Below are 25,810 nucleotides of genomic sequence, written 5' to 3'. Positions count from 1 at the left end.
GGAGAAGAGATAAGCAGAGGTCACAAAGCAATAGGGAAGTCTATTAAGTTCCGTGTACAGGACAGCTTCTTTAGAATAAGGTTAAGTTATTCAACCAGGTCATTTTCCTGATAGACTTCAGCTTATGCATGTTCATCTTCCAACAATTGCTTTTTGACTTTTTTTTTTTTTAAAGTGATTCCTCAAAATCCCCCCAAAGCAGATTAAGATAGTTTATCGATACAGAACAACGAATCCACAAACTTCACTTGAGGCTGGAATTGATTACTTCATGCAAGGAGGTAGGTCTCAAAGTGCTTCTTTAGAAGTAGAATCCCTTATGTTTGGAGAGATTATGCTCAAAGTAGATGGGAATGCATTGTATGACTTCCGTGACAGTTTTTTTTTAAGTTAAATATTTTAACCAAAGAACACCCTAGTATTGAACTAAGTGGAAGAGGTACATAGATACAATAGATTAGTAATATGAAAGTGTGCTTTGCTAGCAAGAACTGCAACAGAAGTAATTCAGGCTATTCTTCTACATGCACTCCAACCACCTGTATCAAGACCTCTACAGCCAGTTCTACCCTTAAAGTTACTGCTTGATCTTCATAACCTTAAAATTAGTCATTTAAACACATTTTCTGCAATTCCCGAGTACATTTGGAACTCCTCCAATTTGTTGGCATTCTTCCTAAGCCACAGGAAAGCCAGAGTTTACTATTCAAGTACTAATTTAACCACCATCACACAGATGTGACAGGGCTACACATCAGACTTCCATTTCTACCGAACACCTTCCATATATGACCAGATAGGAGAAGCATTTGACCTGTTATCAGCATTTGAAGAAGAATTCAAGTCACATCTTTGACCCAGCCCTCACATCTTTCCACCAGTGACCTTCCATCCAAGGCAGTTATCCTAATTTTAAGTCTTTCAAGATAAATCAGCTTCATAAAAATTAAAAATAAAGATTCACATGCACAGAGGGGGATTTACAGTAGAGCTTCTTCCTTCCACAAATGCTTGTCTGGAAATGTTTGACTTCACGATGCTGTCAAGTCGTGAAAGCCACAACATGTTTCCAGAGCATCTTAGTGTTGAGTTGGTCAACCAACCATGGATACTGCTCCACTTTGTTTCAGCTACAATGCTTATTTCAGATAAAAGCTTAAGACAACCTAATGCCCCAAAAGCACCTTCCTGCTTCTACAGCAGGAAATGCAATCATCTTTTTCCCCCTACACACACCAAAGGCAGGTGCAGTACAAGCCTGTTCAACATAAATGAGCAGGAACTGATCAAATGTGTTATACTGCCTGGGAAAATTAGTATGTTGGTTAACAGAGGAGTAAGAGAAGCTACAGTTGGTATTTTACAACATACTCAGGCAACAGGTAAAGAAAGATACTTGGTCAACGTACAGGTTACACAACTGTGTGTGTTATGTCCCACATATGTTACCATACAACTACAGAATGGTTTGGGTTGGAAGAGACCTTAAAGCCCATCCAGTTCCAACCCCTTGCTATTGGCACCAATGGCACCCACTAGATCAGGTTGCCCATGGCCCCATCCAACCTGACCTTGAGCACTTCCAGGGATGTTATCTTTATAGAGAATGATAGCTAGAAAGCAAACAGCTTGGAAAGAGCAATTTTGTTTTTTATAATTAACTTATGAACTATATTACTTTGCTATTTTTCCCTCTGTCTGAATACAAGAAGTTTTGTTTTTCATACAGGTGGATACAAGGGAAAGGCAATTTTTTATTCTTTGCATGAACTAGTGAAATACTTCATGCAGCTAGGAGAGTTCTTCACTCTTACAAAGACCTAACTCATAATGAAAACTAATCTATAACAGTCTTTTCTGTGTTCTCACAAAAGTGCACAGGAAGAGAGAAAGTCATGGCAGAGCCTTAGAAGTCCCCCAGATCAGGGTGAATCAGAGCATGTGTTCAATGAAACAATCCCCTTCACACCTCCACAAGACTAATACTGACTTCCTTTGTATTTAGCACCCCACAATATCATTTTCAGGTTCTTTATATTGCTGAGTTCTAACAGTCTAAGCTGTAACAACTTCATATCAGTTACCCCCAGTGGAGTAACCTACTCCACCCACAGCAGAGAAGCTGTTCTCGAAGCTTGTCCTATCTGAGTTTACGATTAAAAAAAAAATAAATGAAGTCTTCCAGGGGTACTGAAAGGTCTTTGAGACCACCAGAAACTTGAAAGAATTCAAGTAGGCTCCCAAGCCTAAGTCTAGACTTAGTTTCAGGGTCATTTCAAGTCAGCTTAAACCGACGTTTTCAGTTTCCCCTTTTCCCCAGCTATTTTCTCTACTTATGCCAAGATATGCACTTGTACAGATACACTGTGAAAGGGAGCACAGAACTGATAAGGGTTAACATTAACCCAAGAGAGGTTACACGTAATCCTCAATCAGCTCAAGAGGTGATTCACTGCAGTGTCCCACAGAACTTTGTGCCAGTACACGTAATGAAAGGTGCAGGCAAGACCATTTAAGGAATGGCTCTAAGTTGCTACTCCAATTAGTAGATTCATCTTAATGCTGTAGTTTCTTCTAAAAAGTACAATGTGCTAGAGCTGATTCACCTCCCCACACACACACTATAACTTCCCCCCATTAAAATTTAACAATAACCTTTACTAGTGGAAAGAAGTGCACTTGGACCATATTTCGGTTCAGGTTTTATTCAAGAAGTCATCATTTGCTCCTATGAATCCTTTTTTGTAGGGAGCAACCTAGTTGTTCAACTTCATTCACACGTGCTCCTGCATTTTCACACCTCACCTTGCAATTTCCACACTTTTTCAAGCTGCCATTGTGTAGAGATAGAACCTATCCCGAGCCTCAGAGGGCATTTTCATCTAGGAATACAGCATTTAGAAAAGCAATTCCTTGGTGGTTTAAAATGGGGACAAGAAGGAGGAAGGGAAAGGATGAAGTCAGTGACAAGATACCATTTGCCATTCCACTCTAGACGTTCTCCCTGCTTTTCTCCCTGTTTTAATTTTAAATAGGGATAAGGACAGGAATAAAAACCAAGTCACAACATGTGACAGCATGACAACAATCCTGTATAGACTCTATATGGTATAAAAGCTTTCTCTGCCCTTCCAAGCCTCTGATGGAAAACCTGCAGTGACCATCAGTAGAAATGTAGCTCTTTTTCAACACCGTGTGAACTTCAGCTAGAAATTACAAGCTGCCACTACAGTTTTAGAGACAAGCACATGGATACAGGCCATCACTTGCCAACATCTAGGCCTAGCATTTAGCTAGAAATAACACAAAATTGCCAGCTCGGGAAGACAGCAAATTCCCCTACAAACTGTATCTCAAGTGCCTCATCATGCTAGCTGAAATGAATGCAAGCTGAGCAAGCATCTCTATTTTAAGAGTTACCCTCTTTTCAAGACCTTACACATGCCTTCAAGAATGGTACATATTTAGGGTGAAGATCAGGGTGAAGAAACTAAAACCAAGTTATCAGAAGAACCCTTAGTGGAGCTGTTCAAGCTTTAAAAATAAATACTTTGATTAATGTATGCTATTAGACATCCTTACTTTTGTGTCAGTTTTTACATGCATGCACACAAAACATGGGTGCTTTTCTTTAACACAGACAAGGAGTTAAACACTTCACATTAAGAATTAGAGGTACTTGTGTTGTTGTTCAATTAGTACCCTAGAGCTGGATCTGCAGAACTGCAATTGAAGTCCATGAAAGCAGGCTAGTGAGGCTAGTGCAGTGCTACAGTGCTTCGCATTACATGCAGAATATGATCTCATGGTTCTCAGGTACAAACACAAGATTAAGGGGAAGACTACTTTGCACTTTTTTCTTTAAACTCCCTCTGGAGCATAGATTCTCTCATCTCACAAATCAGACTCGAAGAGAATAGATTCCTTATGGTCTGAGTGCTATGCTTGAATAGCAGACCCACAAATTAAGTCAGCAGAAACAAGCAGTAAATATTACATAACTTCTCAGAGCAAACCAGCCATCTGACACCTTCAACAGCAGAGATCTACTGGTGTAGGTCAGGCTGGTAGTCAGCAACCTGACTTTCACTTCAGCTGCTTTCAACAGATCTGTTCTCCTTTTGCCTAGTGCTGATTGCTACCTACACAGTGGTCACTGATTTTTGTGATTAAATGTTGTTAAATATCTTGTATTTGCCTACATAAAATGAAGAAAGCTTGAACAAATACTAGTATTTGTGTTGTTGGAGAAAAAAGACTCATGAAAAGCTTTGATAGTTCTTTTGAGTACACAGGGTTTCAGCCATTTAAATAAACAAAACAAAGATTAAATGATTATTACAATAAGAAAGCATCTCTCCAGAAAGGACCACACACTGAAATTTCATTTTTTCCTTTAAAACTTTCATCCACATCACAAGGCATTCCTAACTTAAGTGGCTGAATTCTGACTGATCTACACTCTTGAATTTGTTGTGCAGTTTTGAGATACATGTACCTTTGAACTACTTTGCATTTCATATTTACATGTTATTTTCATACATCCTTACCAGGTTAATATTGTACGTCTTACACGTCAGATCATCCAAGCTCTGGTTCTGCAACTTTTCTGTTATTAGTGTTACCATTGTAGTTGTTCCTTTTCCACTGCTCACAGGGAAGTGTTAGAGGTTTTTCAATGTCTTGTTTCAATACTCGTGAGCCATTTCTGTTTTGGTTAACAGTCGAGATTTATGCTTCCATTTTATTGCCAAGGTTCATTTCCAAATGATGTCAATGTATCATGTCTGCTTCTCTGTAAAATTGAGGCAGAAAAAGAAATGTCAGAAGAGTTATTGATTACATCACAATTAGTGGTGGTGTCATAACAGAACTTGTGTTTGGACTAAGACGACAAACTTTCTTCCCTCATTTAAGCTACGACTAAAGTATTATCTAGCACAGCCTATGAAACATGTAGATACTTACCATTCTGTTCTGTATGTTCAGACATTTATACCATTTTGTTTCATCACTAAACCCTTTTTAAAGACAAGCAGAGCGGTGGGTAGCTCAAGTGCTCCATCAACTTTCCATACCATCAGCTACTTTTAACAAATTGACTGTTATTTTAAATAAAAAGACTTTGTAACTGCTATCTAAGCAAATATCAGATCTTAAGTTAGAACGCAGGATGGATTACCATACATGTAAAACATCACAGACAAAAGCTTAGGTACCTTTGTTCTATGAGCAGTCATTTATATGATGAGTGCTAAGTTCACTGGCTGCTTCTTCCTATCCTCAACATCCTCAAATTAGCTTCCAAACCTATGTAGCTTTCCAAACAACGTCTCTGCCAGTATTAATCACAGTTTCTCCAGTGACATCACCTTGCTGCATTACCAAAAACATCTTTACCCAACTCATGACAAACTGGTTGAGTGTTCCATGACCAAATTTATCTTCGTGGAATTAAAGGAATCTATACACATACACTGCCAACTTCAAACAACACAATAAATCTTTGAGAAGTTTGTTTTCCTTTGCTAGATTTTAAGATCTATAGTAGAAGAATACTAGAAAATCATTTAAAATGAATGTTTGTGTAAAATATTGCATTGTTTCCACACTGTTCCTTAATGACTAATTAAATAACTGGTAGTAGCAAGAGAAAAAAATCACTTGAGTCCATGACCCAAGTTAAACCCATCTTAAACTTTAAGATATTAGTGGTATTAATGATACTGTTAGATTATCTTTTAAGCCTGTTGCCTCTGAGTACGTCCTCAAATATGATTTCATATGCTAGCCATACATTATTTCACCTTGTCAGTTGTGTTGGTCTCCCATTAGCCTCAGAGCTATCCCCAGAAAAATCTTAGTTTCTGTTCATCTTTCATCCTCACTTACGCCTAGCTTCATTTACTACAAGACACAATGCTTACAAACATTCATCTACAATACATGCTACCCAGATTTCTGGAGTCTCCATTGGTCTACTTTTACTGAATATATCCTATCTTTCCGGAAAGCACCCAAAGATTTGAAATATTTACCACATCTTGTTCTGAAATTACACCAAGTCAAATATCAAAAGCACAAGTTCATGTTCTGTGGTAAAAATTACATGAACCCTTTCCAAAGTAAGCATCTGCCATGGAAAGTGTGATTCATGAAATGGTAAGCAAGTTGAAGGACAAATGTGCAAACAAAACGGTACAGTGTATTATAATGCAAAGGGACTTCTATGTCCCTTTTAAATCTGGTCAAGTTTCAACTAGATCTAGAAATTCCCCAATAAAAGTGGAAAAAAGGCTGACTGGAGGTCAAAAATTGTCTTTATACAGACTGAATATACACTGAAACCAAGGAACTCAGTAACTGGCACAAAGGCTGTCAAATTCATTTTGAGGATTAGGATTTCTGCAGCTAAGAGGCTACTATAAAGAAACAGCTGAAAAGTTCAGCAGGTGTTTAATTACTAAGCATCAAGCTTTTGAGTTTTTCCCCACAAAGGAAAGAAAGCAAATCCAATAAAGCTATCAAAAACAGAGTAGGAACAAGGTTTTGATCGGTTAACTATAATAATGTATTTGTATTTTGCCTAGTTCTTCTAATCTTCAAACATTTCACTGGAAAATTAAGTGTGCATAACACCAAGTAAAATAAGAAAAGAGATGCAGGAGTATTAATCTTCAGTTAACAAGCCAACACATTCAGTTGCATGAGAGGATAATAGGGAGGCACAGCGCTTTCAGATTCAAACTGAATTACCATCCACATTTTTAAACCTTGCCAGATGCTGAAAGTAACACTCCAGAGCTGCAACTGTTCAGGCCCTTTCTGGGGGTGCTGTCCTCTCTTCTGGAACACAAGCAAAATGGAGAACCCCAAAAATGCTTCTCATTTTAACGACTCAGTTGTATTTCATTTTGTGTTAAAATGAGACATGCTCCACCAAAGAGGTTCTACTGCTCCTCCCATCAGAGCATTTCATTTCTCAATGAAAAGGTAACACTAATCAATTATACTAATATAATACTAAGCACAAACTAAGATTATGAATTTTAGTTCAGATCAGAAGCATGCTTTGGAAGCCAATTCCACATTTTATAGATGAAAGCTGTTCTAGGTTGCACTTTGATATACCTTGACATGCCTTAGCCACCACCACTCAGCTATGCAACTGCCAACACGTTGCCTCCTCTGGCTATTTGTCACCCCCAGCATGGCACAAGTCTTTGTGCTACTACAGAGAACTAAATCAAGGCATTTTTACAGCTAGATAAAAAAAAAAAAAAAAAAACTTCCTCTTCTCTGGTAAAGAAGGTTTTCCAGCTGGATCAGTTCCCCGGCCTGGTTTGCCATGAACTGGACACAAATGCCTGTGTGGGCACGCTGTGGGAAGCTGACACCGCTGACTGAGGTTCCTGCCCAGCTACGGGTTCAGAGAGAATAATAGGAAAGCTAGATGACATTAGCATTTTCCACACCAAGCCAAACAGATTATCCTGTAGCTAGGAATTAGCTCTCCCCTTCCAAAGCAAGGTTTGAATACTTTTAGCCCTGGTTTTCCAATTCATACCCCTTTGACCAGCCCAACCAAGCACAAAGCGATGTGAGGCCTGCCCTGCAGCCTCAGCAGCCAAAGGCCTAGCTCCCTGGAGCTGAGTTACTGATGCTCCACAAGGAATTGCTTCTCTTATTTTCGCTAATATTGGCTATTAATTAGTAAACAGGAGACTTTTACAGGTCACTCTAGCATCACTGTGTTGTTATTTTAAGGCTTCGTTAATATATCTGTACTACAGTATTTTCAAGTCTTACAAGACCTTGACCCTGAATACCTTCTACCTTCCATACGCTACAGAAAGCTCATCATGGTATTTTTGCATTTTTGGGTAGCTTTCTTGTTTGTTTAAAAATCCTCTACTGTGGTATGTATTTAATGTACCCACATAGAGAGTAAGCTGTTCATTTTACATACTTTTTCCAGCCATGCTCTTCTCAGAATCGTTTAAAGGCAGCTAACTTTCTTTTCCAGTCTCTCCTTATAATGCCCTTTACACTTATCAGGCTGAATCCCTCTCAAACTGCTTGGCACTTCAAACTAATTGGATTTTCAGTAATAGGAAAACCCTTTGACCATCCTTGTTAGGGAAACGTGGATCCTGCTGCATTTGCATTTCTTCAGCTGCTTCACAGCACAGCTCTTAGTACAATCGAGTTTTGTCTGCCATTGCAACTGCATGCCCTGCTTCCTATGCAAGCCACAAGCACACCCAAACATGCATCTCTCTGCCGTCACCAACACTAGACAGGTAGTGTCTGAACTTGCCTGCCTCAGCTGCTGAGACCCTCCAAGCCTCAAGGTAATAATAGCAGCTCCTGGAGGTCCAAATTGGATCAGGTCCTACAAGATTACGGCCATCCTTTCCTTAGCACACCATCCTTTAATGGAGCCTGATTAGGTAAGAAGTGAGAAAGCTGAGCCATCCAAGACAAATATGCATGACAAAAGGCATTAGCCTCCCTCTGTCCTGGAAAAGACTTCATTTTACTGGGATGGCCCTAAGCTAGGGGGTGGGAGGTGAGAGAGGTGGAGGTAGAGAAGTTGTTTTCATTGCTAAAAGACAGACTAATGGAGAGGAATAAAATGAACGGGATACAGAAAGACTCCAAATATAACAGCAAGCCAAAGCTAACATTCCTCAGAGATTGAGAATGAGCTGTGATGGAATCAGCATCACCATTATCTCCGACTTAACGTTCCGTGGTACAACACAAATATTCTTAAGTCTGAGAAGAATGCACTTTGTTACTGTACGGTACTAAAGAAGAGAGGTTTTATTATTTTATTTCTATAGTACTATTGAAGAAAAGAGGTTTTGAGGTTTTATTTCTTAAATTTTAGGCACAAGTAGTAATGCCTTGCAACATCTCTGCCAAAATTAAGGGCAGAGAAAAAACTGCGCATGCCACAAATTCTGCATCTCCTCAGTGATGTCACCAGGGTCTTTTTTGGGAAAAATACTAAAAATACAGATTCTCCCCCACAGTCAACTGGAGGATGCCAGAGGCTCATCCAATTTGACAACCTACTTTCAAAGCGATGAAAAGTCCTGTTGAAGAATATAAAGCCAATTCAAAAAAATCTCTTCTTGGCTCTAAGAGAACAAGGCAGCCAGACTCATTTCCAACCCACTCCTACTCCTCTGCATCCTGCAGGACACAATGTTCCAGCAACAGCTCATCTTGCTGGGAAAATTTACATTTGTTTGAAACACTTCTAACAATTTCTTCTCTGTCTCTGGAAGTTCCATCTTGGATAAAGAAAAGATCACAAGATATTAGATGATTTCCCCATAACACTAATGTAGGTGTTTCTTGATGGTTGTAATTCCACAGTTCTGCCTATGGGACTAATACTGCCCAATGAGAGTGTAGGTCATTACCTTTTTTCTGTTCCTTCATATTATTTCCTATTCTTTGTTCAGAGAGCTACATGGAGCCCTTATTACCAGCAATCCCATAAAGACATACTTAGCCAGCTCCCAGCAAAAGAAAAGGATTAGCTAGAGTCAAAATTCCAATTCGGATAAGTAGGTCCTTTAAAATATTATCTCTGCTTCAGCAAGCCAAAGCAGCTAATCACCCCAGCAGTACTAACTCCAGATCTAGATGGTTTTGCTACTAGACTCCAGATGAAAGATGCTGTGATTTTTGCCTCCTGGCACTTTCCACAGCATCCAGGAAACATTTCAGAATTGTAACATCACGCAAAACCAATCAAGTTTTAACAGAACATTGTCTGTCCCATCCCAACTTAGTCTTGCTTCAAGCATAACTACAAGACCAGTTTTTTTAGAAAGTGTTAAACTGATACTTTATGACATCTGAAAGAAACTACATAATATCTGGTTTCTTGCAATGCAAAGTTCTGCCTTCCAAATGAAAAGAGCACAGTCTACTTTTAAAATGACACATTTACCACAGTGCTAAGAGGTTCACAGGGAGGCTAAGCATTCCTTGTAACATAAGTCTATTATTAACAACTTTTAGTCCAGAAAGGTTCTTGATAGCACGCATTTCAGGAAAATTTGGACTTTTGCTCTTTTTAGCACTAATCTGCAGTGGTTATTTTGAAGCCTTCCAAAATTCCAAGTCAAGTCTAAATTAGTGCTTTAATTAGAAAGCTTCCTGCAACTATCAAACTATTCATCAGCATTTCAGGGGGACAGGTACTAGAGGTGAGCACCCCAATTTCCAGGTTATTCTAGTATGCTATGCTTAAGGGGTCCTCTCTTTGTATACAGTTAACTAGCACCCTGTTGTGCTGATGATTTCTGAGGTACTCTACAAAAAGTAGAAAAATAGTGTTAGATTGATAAAGTTACATTTCTGATCCAAAGGGGGGTAAAGAGTATGGTTTATAACCATAGTTTGTAATCTATAAAAATCATTACACAACTGTCTAGCAATCCTGTTTAAACAGTAGTGCTCCCTGAAGAGTTCAAATGTGACAAAAAAAGGCAAGGACCAACACTACCCCTTACACATGCTAGAATTCAGAACGAAGCCAAATAAGTTAGTTCCAACATTTACAATTCAGAGATTTTTTTTAAAGACTAAAAAGATACTTCTTGAGCTACAGAATCTCTCAGCTTTCTCTATACAATTCTTTTGTAAGTCAGTTTTTATTAGAAGAAAGCCTCAACACTATGAGGTGTTCAAGCCTGGATTATGGTTGCCACAACTCCACCAGAAAACCACAAAAAAAAAGGACAAGAAAAATATGCTAGAAGGCATCCTTTATATTAAAAGATGGACACTAGACTCAGGTTTCATAAATATTCCACACTCAAGAAGCATAAGCAATATAAGGAGCTCAAAACAGTCCACAGAACATACCTCACTTAACATGCAAGACAGGACTGTATTTTAGCATCCTAAGGCTGAAGAACTAGGATTTGGATTGTTATTGCCTCCAGTGATAAAAAAAATAAATACTAGGTCCACTTGCCTCAAATGTAAAAAGTCATAACGAAGCCCACAATTTCACTGCATTTGGATCCTAAAGCATCACCTTTCTAACACCAGCTGGTCACTGAGACAGCTCTGACAAAAATACGAACTGTTACTAAAATAAGACCGCATCCCATACATTTATTTATACTCTAAACCCCACACTTCAGATGTGAGAGCTCCTATGAGGAAGGAGCAAAGCCTAAACCATCAAATTCAGCCTTTGGACTCTTACTTAAAATGCAACATGTTTTGGCAAATCCTCTGAACTCAAAGGGAACAAGAAGTACTCAGAGTTTTCTGATTGAAAAAACAGACCTTGTTCAAAGGCTCCCATGTGAGATGGAGAAAAATCTGCAAGCAGAAGCACCAGAATTAAACTAAAAAGAATATCCTGGCTTAAGGTGGTGGTTTCCAGTTTGCAAAATTCACAGCCAGATGATGTGCTGGAGAGAGGTTAAAGGTGATACTTCAGCACAGACTTTCTCCTTCACAGGCAGGATCCGTCCAGCTTGGACAAGAAATACATAGAAAAAAGGCCTAAAACTGTTTTCATAAAGTTTGATTTAGAAATGGAATATTTTACTCTTTTACAAAATGAACTGTTGTCTGTAAGAAATACTACCCTTCGTTTCTCAAGTTACTATCAGGTGGTTTGGGTTTATTTTTAAATCAGGAAGAAAGTCTCTTTCCAGAAAGGAGAAGGAAGGGCGAAGATGGGGGATGTTATGAAACGTATTTCTCAAAACAATGGAAGCAGGGGTGAAGTAAGCTCAAGAGACTTTTTCCAGGTCATATGGTAATGTATCACCACATAAAACTAAGGTGAAGAACTCAACCCAATGCCAAAGGTTAAAGCTTTTATTATTGCCAGCTTACAGCAGTATGAAGTCTCAGTCTCCCAGATTTAAATCCGTCTTTCAGACTTGAGGAAGACAAACATTCACCTCACAGATGTGATGTTATCCCCCATCTTTTGAAGTATCTTTGTCAGACAGGAGAACAGATGAGCTGTGCCTTGTGTCTGATCCCATACCAAAATGGGTCTGTTACTTATGTTCTCTATTTCTAAAATAATGTACCCCTATTTAAATACAGGCAAGGCTTCCATTAATTTTGCTAAAGGATTTAAGTATCATTTTGCTAAAGGATATGTATATCTATGTTTGGAGTTGCATTTGAATTTGCTATCAGCGTTAGCCCATGACCTCTCACCTCCCTGTGATGTGCAAGCCTGACTTTTTCCTCCTTCTCAGCACGACTGCAGAAAGCACGGACACAGTCCCATATAGTGCTGAGGAACAGGAAGCCTGCTCCACTGAGGCTTTTACACATGAACTCCAAGCCCTTTGCTCCAGCTATAATTATGAAATAATGACTGTTAGCACATTCAGTTTAAGACCGTGCTAGCTCAAACTAGATATTATTGCCTGTTTAAGTAGTTCAAATCAAAACCTAGTGGGCAAGCACCACTTAAAGAGCATTACTTTTACTTACAGTCTGTAACATTGCTGAAAGCTTCGAGCTCAGGTCTTAATTTCCCTCTCCACATAGTGTTTGTAGAAGAATCCTGTTTATTCTATTTAAAAAACAATGGATCAAGCATACAATGCACCTAGTAAGATACAAAACTGAGATTCACTACAATTAATTTATACAGTTTTAGTGCTTGAAGAAATACGCACACCAACTTAAATCCACCATGCTCCCACTAAAGCAAGTGATGGAGATTACACAAGACATAGAAGACTATTTCACTCTAAGGCTTGTGGAAAGTAGTAAGATGAACCAGCCCTACTACTGCAGAACTTGCTTCACTCTGATTAGAGAAAAGGCAGGGGAAAAAATAAAGGTAAGTAATAGTATCACCTACTTCTTTTAGTGATTACACTTAAAATGAGAAGAGTCACACAGGCATATGCTTTAAGAACAGGACTGAAGAACACATAGCACTGACCCCTAACTTGTATGGCAGCGACAGAGTTTGCTGCACACCCATGAAAGACCAAAATCAGTAGTAAGGTGTATTATCAGATATATTAGCAGACCCCATGGGCTTGGTGTTGAGGGATTATGCAGATCTCTCCCACACCCCCTGCTCCCAAAACAAACAGCTATTAAACCTCCTCCTACTTGCCTTCGGGTTCATTCTGAAGCATTTCAGACATCTGGTTCATTTGTTTAAAATAAAAAGCCCAACTAGTAAGTTTGTTTTTATGATCCCGAGTGTGAAATGTTCTTGCTGTAGGCCTCAGGCCAGGTGAAAAACATTTGTGCTGAGATGCTACTTCATGGCATTTCAGAGATCTAATGAGCTGTATAATCTGCGCACAGGGAAGTCTCCCTAACATTAGCCCGCATACAAGCATGAAAGTTAAAAACAAGGAACCTGCAGTAGTCCAAATATTTTCCAGTAAATAGTACAGCTGGTGAATTAAAGATACTGCTAAATTTAGAACTCAAGTGCTTAGCAGTGTTCTGTAAATATCCACGCATCTCAGTGCTTACAACAACATGGAGTGCACTCTCCCCAGCCTCACCACTCGTAATATGGAGAATTAGGACAGGATTTCCCTCGCACAGAGTGCTACACCCAGTTTAGGAAGGCTTCAGTCTTTGTCTCAAAATTACAACTCTCCAGAAGGTCATTTTGTAATTGCACAAAGTGAGCACAAGTACATGTGTATCCTTATTTTAGCAGTTTGTGACAAATACACTGCATTTTCATGTAAACCCCAAAGTCTAGGAGAAGAAAGCAAGTTACAGGTAGAGATAAGCAACAGCTAAGCCTTCTACAAGCTTGCACACAAGTTATAGCAGAAAACCTTAACTTTAACTTGCGTATCATTTATCTTGAAAGAGCACGGAAATGCACTGAGCAGACACGAGATATGCTGCAGAACAAAGCAAGTCCCCTTTCCTGGCACAAACTTGTTCTCCATCATGGCCATCTGTAACTTCTTACTCAAACTAATTAATCTGACAAGAGAGACACCACCTCAAGAGCTTCAGGAGGCAGCACACTGAAAGACCAGGTTTTGTAACACCCATCTTGCTTCCTCTTCCATTAGAGCTCAGAAAAACCCAACATAGTCCCTGGCTTTTAAGCAGTTTGTAACACAGGTGTCAGACATCACATTACAGATACCAAAACTAAATGCTGGCTTGAAGTTGGCATTGCTGGTGCTGCTTACTGTGCTAAACTGCATTTCTTGCCTTGATTTGGTGGTTTTCTACTTCTGTTTTGCACATCCCTGTAAGTTTTTGAATACTGATGTCTCTGAGTAGGTCCATGCTACGTGTATATAGTGCTCTGCAACATGAGCCTTCAGGAACAGTCCACGAATGCTCAAAGCATGAGCAGACCATAAATTAAAGTTCACTATAGTCATGCGATGAAATAAAAAGAAGAAAGCAGTACAGACATTGATATTGCATGCACTTTCAACGTTGAGTTCAGATGGTGCTTGACGTGTAATCACGGACATCGCTCCTGCCATGCTTATTAAGATATTCAATAAAACCAAATTCAGTTGAGCTATGCAGCTTGAGCTTTCCCAGTTCACCAGATCATTCCAAAAGCAAAGGAACTTTGTCCGTGCGTCCAGCTGTTCAGTGTGCAATTGAAGGCTGCAATCAGAAAATGCTGTTACAGGCTCAAAGACACAAATGAAGAGGTACACAACTGCAGCAGGTACTTAGGAAATGCATTTGTAATAATTACTTGAATTGAGTTTCCTGTGACAAAGGAAGTTACACCATGTAAGAGAAGACAGCTATGCCAAGTCAGAGAAAAAAAAAAAACAGTTGAAAATTAACACCCTTAGAACTTGAATTAGTTTTTTTTCTTTTGCTTTTTAATACTGAAAGACAGCCTGCTGCTTGGTGGAAAATCTCAGGCTCTTCAGTGAGCACTACCTCACCACTATCAGCTGTTTAACAAATGAGTCACTCATTCTACAAGCAAGGTCTGTGCAGAGATTCATTTGCCAAAGTAGATTCTGTGAAGTCTCTAGGACTCCAAATCATGTTTACTCACTCAGTGCAGGGTACCAAGCCCAAACGCAAAACCATATTCCTGTATGGAAAGCTAGTGCACATAAGGTGCCAACCAGTACGTATAAATTATGGGTTGTACTTCACATAGTATAGGGCACAATAACTCAGTTTTATTTGTGTCAAAAAAAGCCAAGTAAGAAGTGAAAGTAGGGGAAGGGCCTTTTGTTCCAGCCTTCACTGATTAGGACATAAGTCTGGCAGCTTTAAATGGTGGCTGGTAAATAGCTTGACTAGCAAGTCAAGCACACATCCACAGGCAGCACTGCGAGAGAGGACAGGAGCAGGAGTGTTTAGAAGGGAAATGTCCCCCTCTCACTTGGGCAACTAGGTTTAGTGATGACTGCGTTCCGACAAGATCAGCTTCTGGTAACCAAGTTGAAGGACAAAACAGTAAAGATTTTATCAGATGAAGTCAACAGCAAGAGAGATGCAAGCTTGTACTTTCAGTTCTTCACCTGAAAACTCTCAGCCGTTCAAATGAGGTCTTTCAATACTGATAAAAGTGTGTTTTTATCTAAAAACACTTTAAAATAAGCCTCTGAAATTACATCTGAGATCCTGGCATCTTCACTCCAGCAAAGGTTAAACATGCCGGAGTCTGTATAAGGCAGTAAAATGTTTTCTGCTGAAGTTCTCAAATGCCAAACCACTGAGATAGAGCAAAGTCAACCGCTGAGCACCTGGACCCAAAGAGTATGCCAGTGATAAACAAGCTTTTGACAGCTGCAGCTTATTCTGCAGGTGCAGGAAGCATTTACTTCAGTTTGTTCAGTTTAACAGTTAGTTCAGAATTTACAAATGGGTTTGGTTTTTATCTGATCCTGCTCGATTGAGAAACAGGGAGGAGGGAAGAAAAGACCTCAGTCACCCCCAGCCTTCTCTCCCAAGTTATAAAATCCTGCTGGAAATTGTGCTCACGGGCAGTCAAGATCATTAGGGTCAAATATTGTTTGCAATTCAGTTCATTTGAAACCCAAGTGCTGCTTTGCAATTAATCCAGTTCACTTAATGTAGTTTTAATTCAATAAAGACTTTGTCAAACAAGGTATATTAAATTTAATCTCACTTCCATCTGAAGAATTATGCATGTCTTGCCACATCAGAAAACAGTGAAATTAATCATTTTTTGGTATATATGTGTATATTAAGGCTATCTGCAGTGCACCCTAGAAGACTATAAAGCTTAGACTGAATAAATGGTATTCTGCTGCTGAATACACTACAAGAAATTGAGCACCTACACTTAATACAGAAAGGCCTTACACAACCCAGTGTTACCCCACCTTGGGAGAAGCTTTCTGAACACATTTCCCACACAGCTCCCACTGCACCAACCTCAGTTGCAGTTTCCACAGCGAAACTTATCTAACAGCATCACCAACAGCAGGATGCATCCAGCTAAGTAAACCTGAAAAAAGCATCCTCCCAACAAAATCCAAGTATCTCAAGTACTAAGGAGCTTGGAGCAATTAATTCAGCTGGAGGTGTTAGAAGCAAGCAAGTAAATCCCACGCTGGCAACTAACCCGAGGACAGGAACAGGGATATTCCTTACTGTGAGTGCACAAATGCTGTATGTAAGCACGGTGTTATTCCCCATTTTACACACACCCCCATTCCCAGCACAACACCACCTTTTTGAGGGAATATTTCTCAGTTCTACTACTCCACAGCAAAAAAAAAAAGTTTGGGGATAACAGCACAGAGCTGTTTCTATATTAGCAGTTTGAGGAGGTAATGTAGTGATTTTATTTTAAGCTACTGTTATGCAAATAAACAAACAAAATACCCTTATTTTTAAACATAAAACCTATATATTATTTAATCAAAATACAAATATTTATTAACTACCTCAGCTATATTTAATAAACATTTCACCATCCAAACTGCATTCAGCCCTGAACTCCGAGAGATGTTGCCTTACTTCTGGCAGCACACTGGGGGTTAGAAGTGATCACTGAAGTGGTCTTAGCTAGTATTGTACACACAAACATGAAACATTTTTGGAGAATAATTACCAGGTTTTTTAAGCCTCCTCTTAAATTTAAGACTGTAGCATAATCTAAGGAGACAGACATCCATCCTTGGAGCATGCAATGGTAAAAAAAACAAGAAATAACTACACCTTGTAACCAAATACATCAAAATTTTAATTGTACTTGACTATATCCGGGTGATGAGGACAAACTGCTGCACATGTAGAGACCATAAACAGTGCAACGATTAGGGCAAAGCTGATGAAGTAGCTGGAAACAGGGATGCAGATTACTTCAAAGGCTTACAGAGACTGGAAGAACAATGAGAAGTACTTCCAGAGCTGCGTCAAACCCTAACAGAGACAAGACTCACAGAAGCCCTCCTCTATGAAGTACAAGATTCCCTATGTCAATCAGGTTAGGATTTAACAAGGCAGGAGAGATGTCATGAGAGCTAAGATTTTAAAGAGAAAGTTACCCCCACAGAGAAGTCAGCAAATGCTTAATCCAAGAAAAGTACCTTAAGAAGTCAGCCCCAAGTAGTGGGGCTTATTCTTCAATGCCTAGCTTGTGATGCAAGAGGAATTCAGCTAAATAATGGGAAGCTTAAAACAACCGTAACTACAGATGACTTCAGAGCGACTCTACAATACCTGGAATTATTTGCAAGATACCAGAATTAGGCTGGTATGTGGTAGATTTGAGCCCACACAGCAACAGATCACTTTTTAAAAAAAATAAAAATTTGGACATCAGTTTCAGAAGCTTCCTTTCATCCCAGTTGTGCCTTCAAAATAAAGTTAAATTCATGTGACTGGTCTCCAGCCCCCTGGATTTCAGCAGATCCCCAGGGGAAGGGGTGCAGGGAACCTGATATAAGTGCTGTGACATCCCTGTATTGGGGCTTAGTTGAACACTTCAGTTCTTTGAGTTCTGATGCTGGCAAGCAAGTAAAGGCTTTACAGTGAGAGCAGCCTTGCTGGATAGCCATGCTCAGAGAGCACTTACCAGTGGTGCATGGGGGAACACATCAAGCAGGAGACCAATTCACTGATTTCACTGCCAGCAACAAATGAGAAAGAGTGGGCTTGGGACAACAGGAGAAGGGTAGGAAGAACCACAAGGCAATTACAATTCTGCACAACTGACACATTGGGAAGCTGTTGTGGAAGGTATCAGGTACAATTATGGAAGATATGTTCAGGCAGCATTACCCAACTAACCAAGCAAACAGTAAGGTGAGTTCCTCATAAGGAAGCTGTTGGCTATGCTGGATCAACAAGCTGACCTTGAAAGCACGTTGGGCTGCTGCAATGAAGTCTAATGCATGGTAATGCATCAACAAGCATGCCAGCTGCAGGGCCTATGAAAGTCTTTTTACTCCACTCAGCAGAGGGAAGCCTCAGCTGGAGCACAAAGTTGGGCTTTGAGCACCACACTTGAAGACCAGTGTGAGCTAACTTGGGTGCTTAGAAAAGAACAAGAGTAATTAGAGCTGAAAACAACGTGGCCTCTTGGGAAGCCAGCCTTACTTAGGTCAACAGCATCACAAGGCAAAGACACAAAGACAAAACACAAGAAAACAGGAACACAACAAAAAACAGTTCAAATATTTTTAAAAAATTACTACAGGGAAAATAATAGCTGTCCCTCATGCCCAGGGTATTAGGCAATAAGCTTGAGCTGCAGTGACAGAGATGCCTAGTTCCATATTCAAAAGGAGATTTAATGCCAAGGACAGCAAAATGCTGAATTGGAGAGAAACTTGAGCTCAACTTCTCTTCTGAATCACATTAGATGCATAATACTGTCACAGGGCAGTAGGCTCACAACCAGCCCACATCCTTTTCAGCCCTTTTTAGGGCTGCATCAATTTCAAGCTACAATACTGTCTTTGCTCATCATCCAACAGATGGGGTTTATTTTGAATGGGCTAGAAGTCAGCCTTGATTTTTCAAACAGATTCCATTAGACATTTCTAACTTACCATTTGCTTGCCTAGGTGAAGTTCAGCATACAACAGAAGAGTCACACCTGCCTTATACCTTCCTCATGCAGAAATAAATCAAGTCTAGTTATCTCCCACAGCAGTATGAGAATTTCATCAACATTATAGTATCCTGTTGGTATTTTCTGCTCTGGCCAACAGAATCCAAAATCAGATGTCTCCAGGACAACGCGTACTTACCCTGCTGACAACCTAGAACTAGCATTTTGGTGATGTACGAGCTTCCATTGATGTGGTGTCACAAGGCATCCTCACAGAGCACACGCACACACCTTCCACTGCAGCTGTAGCCTCAGGCCTGGTTGCAGCTTCCTGCCTATGGAAAGTGCTGCATGCAAACCAAGCACTCCAAAATAAAAACAGATCCAAAATCCTGCAGACATGGAGCTGATGCAGGGAACATTAGTTACAGCCAGTCAGAGGAAGTCTGTGCCTGTAATAAGTTACACGCTCACATTTCAACTGCAAAAAAATCAAAGCTGTGAAGCTGGAAAAAGATGAAACTGGGGAAAAAAAATGAACCAAGTGCTCAAGCACAAACAAGACACCTAGGAAGCACACACACAAAATACCATGTTTTTTTCTTCTCTGTAATCGTTCCAGTGTACAAATAGTTCTCCAGGTACTAGTCTGATTTGCTTAAATGCCATTTTTCTGAACAGATTTTTGTGAAACATGAGAGCAGCAACGGTCCACCTTGCCCTCCCAAGAGTTCAGAAATTTCTTATTCAAGTACTGGAGCAGACAGCCCTGGTCAGGATGTAGTGCTAATAGAAGATGCAAGGACACATAGCTAAGCTGAAGTGGACTACCACACATACTGAGAAGTGAGCAGCCTAACCTTAAAATTCACAGCAGTATCTTCTAACCAGCTCTGCCTTTCAACAGCGCCTTAGAGCAAGCCCCAGCACTTCAGTTTAGCACCCCTCAAGATACCAACATGTATCAAATTCATCAAGATTTACTTCAAACCCCTTTTCAAAAAATGCAAAGATCAAGTTTTGGGTACCCACGCTCTTTCCCCTCCCCACTTGAAGAGATATATGCCATGTTTTAGCCAATGAGGGCAGTAGTTATTCAATGTTTTCGTTACTCCTCTCTCCTCCTCACTAAGTATCGTATCAAATTATGCTGTGGAGCACAGCAGCAGTCTTAGAGCATGCTTACACATCACTATACTCAATTCCAAACTGGACAATGAATGATCATTTGCCACTAGTATCAGCCTGGGATAAGCAAAAAGGTTACTGCTTCATTTAAAAAAAAAAAAATAGGATTTTAAGATTCTAAATGTCAGTTTATCAAAAAAACTACAGGCATACACATCAATCCCAGGTACCTAAGTACATCCCTTCAAAACAAACCACACCCTCAAACAGCACACAGAACAGATGTCTCCTACGTTATGACAGCAAAGCTGCTTCATGCCATGATGTGAAAATCACCTGCAGCCTCAGTGGCTGTCTTTGTGTTGACTAAGGAACACCGAGCTGCCAGAGCCAGCACCCTGCAGATCCAGAGCCATCCGGCCTCAAGCACATTTCCACAACTCTGGGTTTGAATCATGTTCTGCATCGTACCACAGACCCCAAGCAAACAAACCAGCCTTCTTCACATCCTGCACGTGACTTCTGGGCTCTAGGAGTTGATACTGCAACAGGGTTTGATCGAGAAATGACATATGGGCTTTTTGCTTCTTCCTTAAATACGTGAAGTTCTCATCCCTCTAAAAACAAAATAGGTCAAATCAACAGAAACCTCAAAGAAAGGCAAGTGCATTTGTCAGTGGGAAAATGGGGAGTGAAAGGAAGCAGTGGCCTTTAAAAGAATTTGCCCTATATCCAAACTTTGATGGGTAGAATAAAGAACCCAAACATCACAAAGTATCCACTAGTAACCATACAAAATGTGAGCAAGATAAGAACACTTTACTACTATGAAATCTAAAGCCACAATTAAGGCAAAAAGTAATATATGCACAGAGTACTGAAATCAAGGATTTAGTTCCATTTACCTCAACATAAGCTGCACGGAGAAAAGTTAAACATGCTGTAATAATAATTTGAACTGCTCAATTAAGTTAAAAAACACATTTACCATACAAATTAAAAAAACCTCCCAAACCCCTCAAAGGCATTAAAGCTGTTCAGTGTTATTTGAGATGCAAATTACAGACCTGAAGTTAATATAACACCAACAGAAGTTCCTATTATTCCTACTCATGGCTCAAGGGGAGGTGACAGTAGAAAGGAGCCACAGCCTTGTTGTACAAGGTCTCCTTAGGACGGTAGAGGAGCTAGTTTGTTTTTAAAGATAACTCACTTTAGCTTTTACATAGAAATTGCCAAATTACAACTTATCTTTCGTAAACCTGTAAGTCTTAAATGCATTAAGAAATGCAAGACAACTCCCTGGGCCAGCTGGGGGCTATTAAGGAGAAACAAGGATTATTCAGGAAAAAAATGAATTCAGATTCTGCCTTCCTGCATCGCAGATCTCAGCACAGAAGTAAAGGTATAGACAGTGCTGCTGCAGTTATTTCATCAACCCTTTCCTGTAGCAGCTGGGTTCCAATTTTAAAGCTCAGCAAATGCAGGAACAGCTTTCTTCCATCTCAGATGCCTTTCCCACAACGACACACGTTTCTGCCTATACAGAGACAGTTTTGCAAATGACACTTCTAATGACAGCTCCAGGCAAAATACTGTTTGATTTCACACTCCTAGCTCCATCTGCAGACACACCTACACACGCTGAAGGGCAATTACCATCGCTGGCACCGGGCAAGGGTCTCTGAGCACCTCCAGAGCTCTAGGCCTGCAATCTGATGCACCACTGCAAGTATTCTTCCCTGCACTTAAATACAAGAGGTTAATTTTCATGGGAACTTCAATCAGTGCTGTCATACCAAATTCAGAGCAACGATGCTAGCATTAGGTAATCAGAACCCTTGATCTTACCGCTAGCATCAACAAGCATAGCGTTAAGTGATGGCCTGCATTTCAATAAAATATAACCAAGTACAAACAGCAGAAAGCCAATTATATATTTTTTATATAATTCGGTACTTTTTCTTTATATAAAGTAACTTGAAGACTTTACGCATTCTAAAGCATGATCTTCAACCGTTTGCATAAAGAAATATTGCTGTCAGTAAACCAACGGCCATAACCCAGATCACACATGCAGCAACAACCTGGCCTACTACCTCACCCCAGCCTGTCAATTAGCAGAAGCAGGGCCTTCAGAAGGCATCTCTGCCCACTACAATGCATTAAGTCACGAGTTTCTTGCCAGCTTGTCGATGACATCATTTTCCCAAAATGACTGAAACACAAAAAACAGCACACGTAGTAAAATAAAAAAGGCAATATTAAAGAGATGACAGTTAGCTTGATTTTAGATTTTTCTATGCTTGCAGAGTAGTGCACTACCCAGCCATATCACAGAAAAAAAATGTAAAATAGGTCTAGAGTTAAAAACATAGCCCCCACCTCCCTTTTGAGAGCAACTGAAACTCCTTAAAGAAGGCCATTTTCTGGAAAATTGACTGGTTTTATACAGACTGCCTCACTGGATTGCAGCATTTCACTGATGGCACAGATCTCGTTAGCCACATCTAAAGTGAAGTTGTCAATGGCCATCTCTCAGGCATGCAGTCGATCGATTCAAACAACTTACCTGCCAGGAAGCCATCAGGCAGTACACTACACTGACTCCAGGTAGCTGATTTCCTAGCCTTGAATTTCCTCCCCGCAATTAACGAGAAGGCTACCTACCATTCACTCATTCAGGAGTGTTCCTAAAGCCCTCACAGCTTTGGGGTTGCCACCTCCCAGTAAGCTTTTATTCTAGGTTATATGAATAACAGGAGTTGCAGCTATCCCTATAGCAAACAGGAATTTAAGTCTTCTACCGAAATATGAACTTAAATGTAATTTTTTAAATTTCTGTAGGTTGTACAAGACTAAAGACTAGGTCCTATGAGCATTTTAGCTCCAAGATAATTCTTACATTAACTAGAGATCTCAAGAATGTAATCTAAAAATAGCCCAGCGAGTTTATTTTACAGAAATAAAGTTTCAAACAAGCAAAGACTTTTCCTAAGAAAAGCTCAACTTGTATGCTTGCAGACAAGAAGGAAACTCACTATTGCCAGGAGGCAAAACTGCTGTGTATATTACCACCTCCAAACTATGCAAGAAGAAATGAAAACCACAACATAAATACTAATACTTTCCCTTAAAGGTTTAATAAGGCTTCTTACTGCTATTTAAGAAGGCTCAAAGCAAAACCAGAAAGGACAAATTCTTAAAACAAAAACTCAGAGCCAGTAACTAAAAAGTGTAGGGGCAAAAAAAAGAATCATGTTTGGAAAGTTTTAAGTACACATGTTTCTAAAGGGAATAATCTATCAAACCACAGGAGGTGACTAGAACTGCCATCATCACTGCTAGCACAAAGGAATGTAGATTGGGGGGAGGCAATAGAGGAAGGGGGAGAAAGAAGAGGGAAGGGAAAAAGGGCAAGGAACTAAAAGAGGGAGCTACAATAATGGTTACCAGACTCCCAAGGAATTCCTATAGGAAAAGAATAAATCCTACACAGAGAAATAAAACCACCCAAAATAAAACAGCTAATGCAATATATTGAAAGATCCCTCAATAAAGTTAGGCTTTCAGTTTATTTGCCCACCACATTTCCATAAATTTAGTTTTATGCCATACTCTAAGCCTCCAAAAGCTAACTCAAATGTTGCAAATACAAACAGTTCTTCTTCCAGCCTCCTCCTCCTTCCTAATCACAGCAGCCTGCACAACACAGCTTTCAAGAGGAAATAGGGAAGTTTAACTACCCCAAATGTAAAATATCCCCATATAGTGATTTAATCAGCTTTAATTCTTCCACTTAAGAGACAATAACTAGGGGTTACACACTGGCAGGTACAGGCCGCTAGAGGACAGACAGATTGCCCCAGCACAAGATATCCTCTCAGGATATCATTGGGGGATCCTGCATATCAGTATTTTAAGTTTGTCTAACAGCCAGCTTGCAGTTCTATACGATGAAGAGCAGTTACTAACACAAATGAGAAGATTAAAAATATTGGACTGAGAGCATTTCCCAGAAATTCCGCATAAATGGGTAGCAAAGTGATTTTTTTAGTTAGGAATTCAATGCTAACCATATGGAAACCACCTCACACAAAACTACCTGGGACGTGTTTTAGATCCCTATACATACCAACCTCCTGCCTCCCTGGAGATGTCTGCCAGGCGTTCTCAGCAGTCCCATAACTGTACAGACACAATCTCTCCTGCCCTGATTATGAGCACTGCACCTCCAATAACAGCAGATCTCAAGTCACGCACCGCGATAGGAAAGTTCTTTTTTTTTTTTTTTTTTTTGCCTTTCAGGAAACGCTGCCCTCCAGATTTCATAACCCTGTCTCGAAGCGCGCAGCCTATTCACAATTAAAACCCACAGAAGAAATATTTCAGCTTGCCACAACATACAGAAACTTCCTGCTCCTTGCCAAAAAAGCCTGCGATGGAAACATTTCTCTAGCAGCCCGCATCGGAGGCAAGGCGAGGGCTGCAATAACTGTTCTAATTTTAATGTAAGCACAGCGGACCAGAAAATAGACGTGACCAGCTGGCTCAGCTCATCCCCGGGCCTTGGTGTTGGAAGTCGGTGCCTTATCGGGGCTGATTTGGGTTTATGAAAGGACCCCAAAAGTTGGGGTGCTGTCACCCAGAGGGGTTTCGGTGGGGGCTGCCTTTAGGGTGCGTGGTTTGCCTGCAGGGAAAAGGGCTCAGCCTCAAGAGCCCTGCCACAAGGGCGATGCTAAGGGGTGCCGGGGGTCACCTGCACCACCCAGCCCCTCTGCTTTTTGTGGGATCTCCCCCCATAAAAGCCCTAATTTCCCCCAAATCGGGTAAACCCAGGCCTCCTTGCGGGCCGTGCAGGCAACGGGGCCGTTGCTGGAGCCCAACTGCCCGAACAAAGCCGTGCTGCTGCCCGGGCAAGAGCTGGCATGGCACAAAGCGGCGATTTAGCGGCAGATCTCAGGAATTAGTTTATTTTTTTTAAATCTTCGAGGCATCGTGGCGCTGGGGGGAGGGGGGGGGTACCCGTGATGGTTGGGGTGCGGGGACACCCGGGGGGGGGGTCCGCACCCCCACCACGAAGAAGCCCTGCACACCCACATTATCCCTATTAAATAATTTGTTAATTATTTTATTTATTTCTTTTTAATTTGGGGCTTTTCTACCCCCCTCCCCCCCCCAACACCATGAAGCAGCCGAGGCCTCGCCACCCGGCCCCCTTCCCCACCAAACTCCAGGCAGCCCCCAGCCCTAACCCCAACGGCCGTTAACGGCCGGCTGCGACCGTTAACGGCCACCAAGGGCTGCACCCACAGGCCCCCCCCGCCGCCTCTCCGGTTCCCCCCTGCAGCCGGTACCTGCGCCCGACCGCGCCGCCTCCCCTCCGCCTCTGGCCCGAGCTCCTCAATGGCAATTGAACAAAACACAGCTGGCCCCGCCCCCTCCCGCCGCCCGCCCGCTCCCATTGGTTGCCGCGCCCGCCCGCGGACCTTTCACCCGCCCTGCCATAGGGCGGCGAGGCGCGGCGGCCCCGCCCACACAGGGGCCGCGCTGCGGAGCGAGGCGGGGAGTGCGCACGCGGACTACAGCCCCCAGGAGGCGTTGCGGCGGCGCGGTTCCCTTCCCTCATTGGCTGAGCCGCTGAGGGGGGGG

At 41.0% G+C, this 25,810-nt stretch overlaps 1 protein-coding gene across 2 annotated transcripts in view; it reads right to left on the bottom strand.

Moving 5' to 3' along the window:
* Positions 1 to 25,548, bottom strand: part of FAM53A (family with sequence similarity 53 member A) — a 68,790-nt gene extending 43,242 nt beyond the window's left edge. For both annotated transcript variants that reach the window (XM_082760377.1, XM_082760378.1), the window contains exons 1-2: positions 25,516 to 25,548; positions 4,551 to 4,795 (exon numbers count right to left, since the gene is read on the bottom strand). In XM_082760377.1, the coding sequence (XP_082616503.1) occupies positions 4,551 to 4,628 (78 nt within the window). In that variant the 5' untranslated portion in view covers positions 4,629 to 4,795; positions 25,516 to 25,548. The remainder of the gene's footprint in view (positions 1 to 4,550; positions 4,796 to 25,515) is intronic.
* Positions 25,549 to 25,810: the final 262 nt, after the last annotated feature.

Source organism: Aythya marila (assembly GCF_965140915.1).
Source record: "Aythya marila genome assembly, chromosome: 4".
Taxonomy (NCBI): Eukaryota; Metazoa; Chordata; class Aves; order Anseriformes; family Anatidae; genus Aythya; species Aythya marila.
The sequence above is the reverse complement of the archived record's forward strand: the minus strand, read 5'-3'. Positions and strand labels throughout refer to the sequence as shown.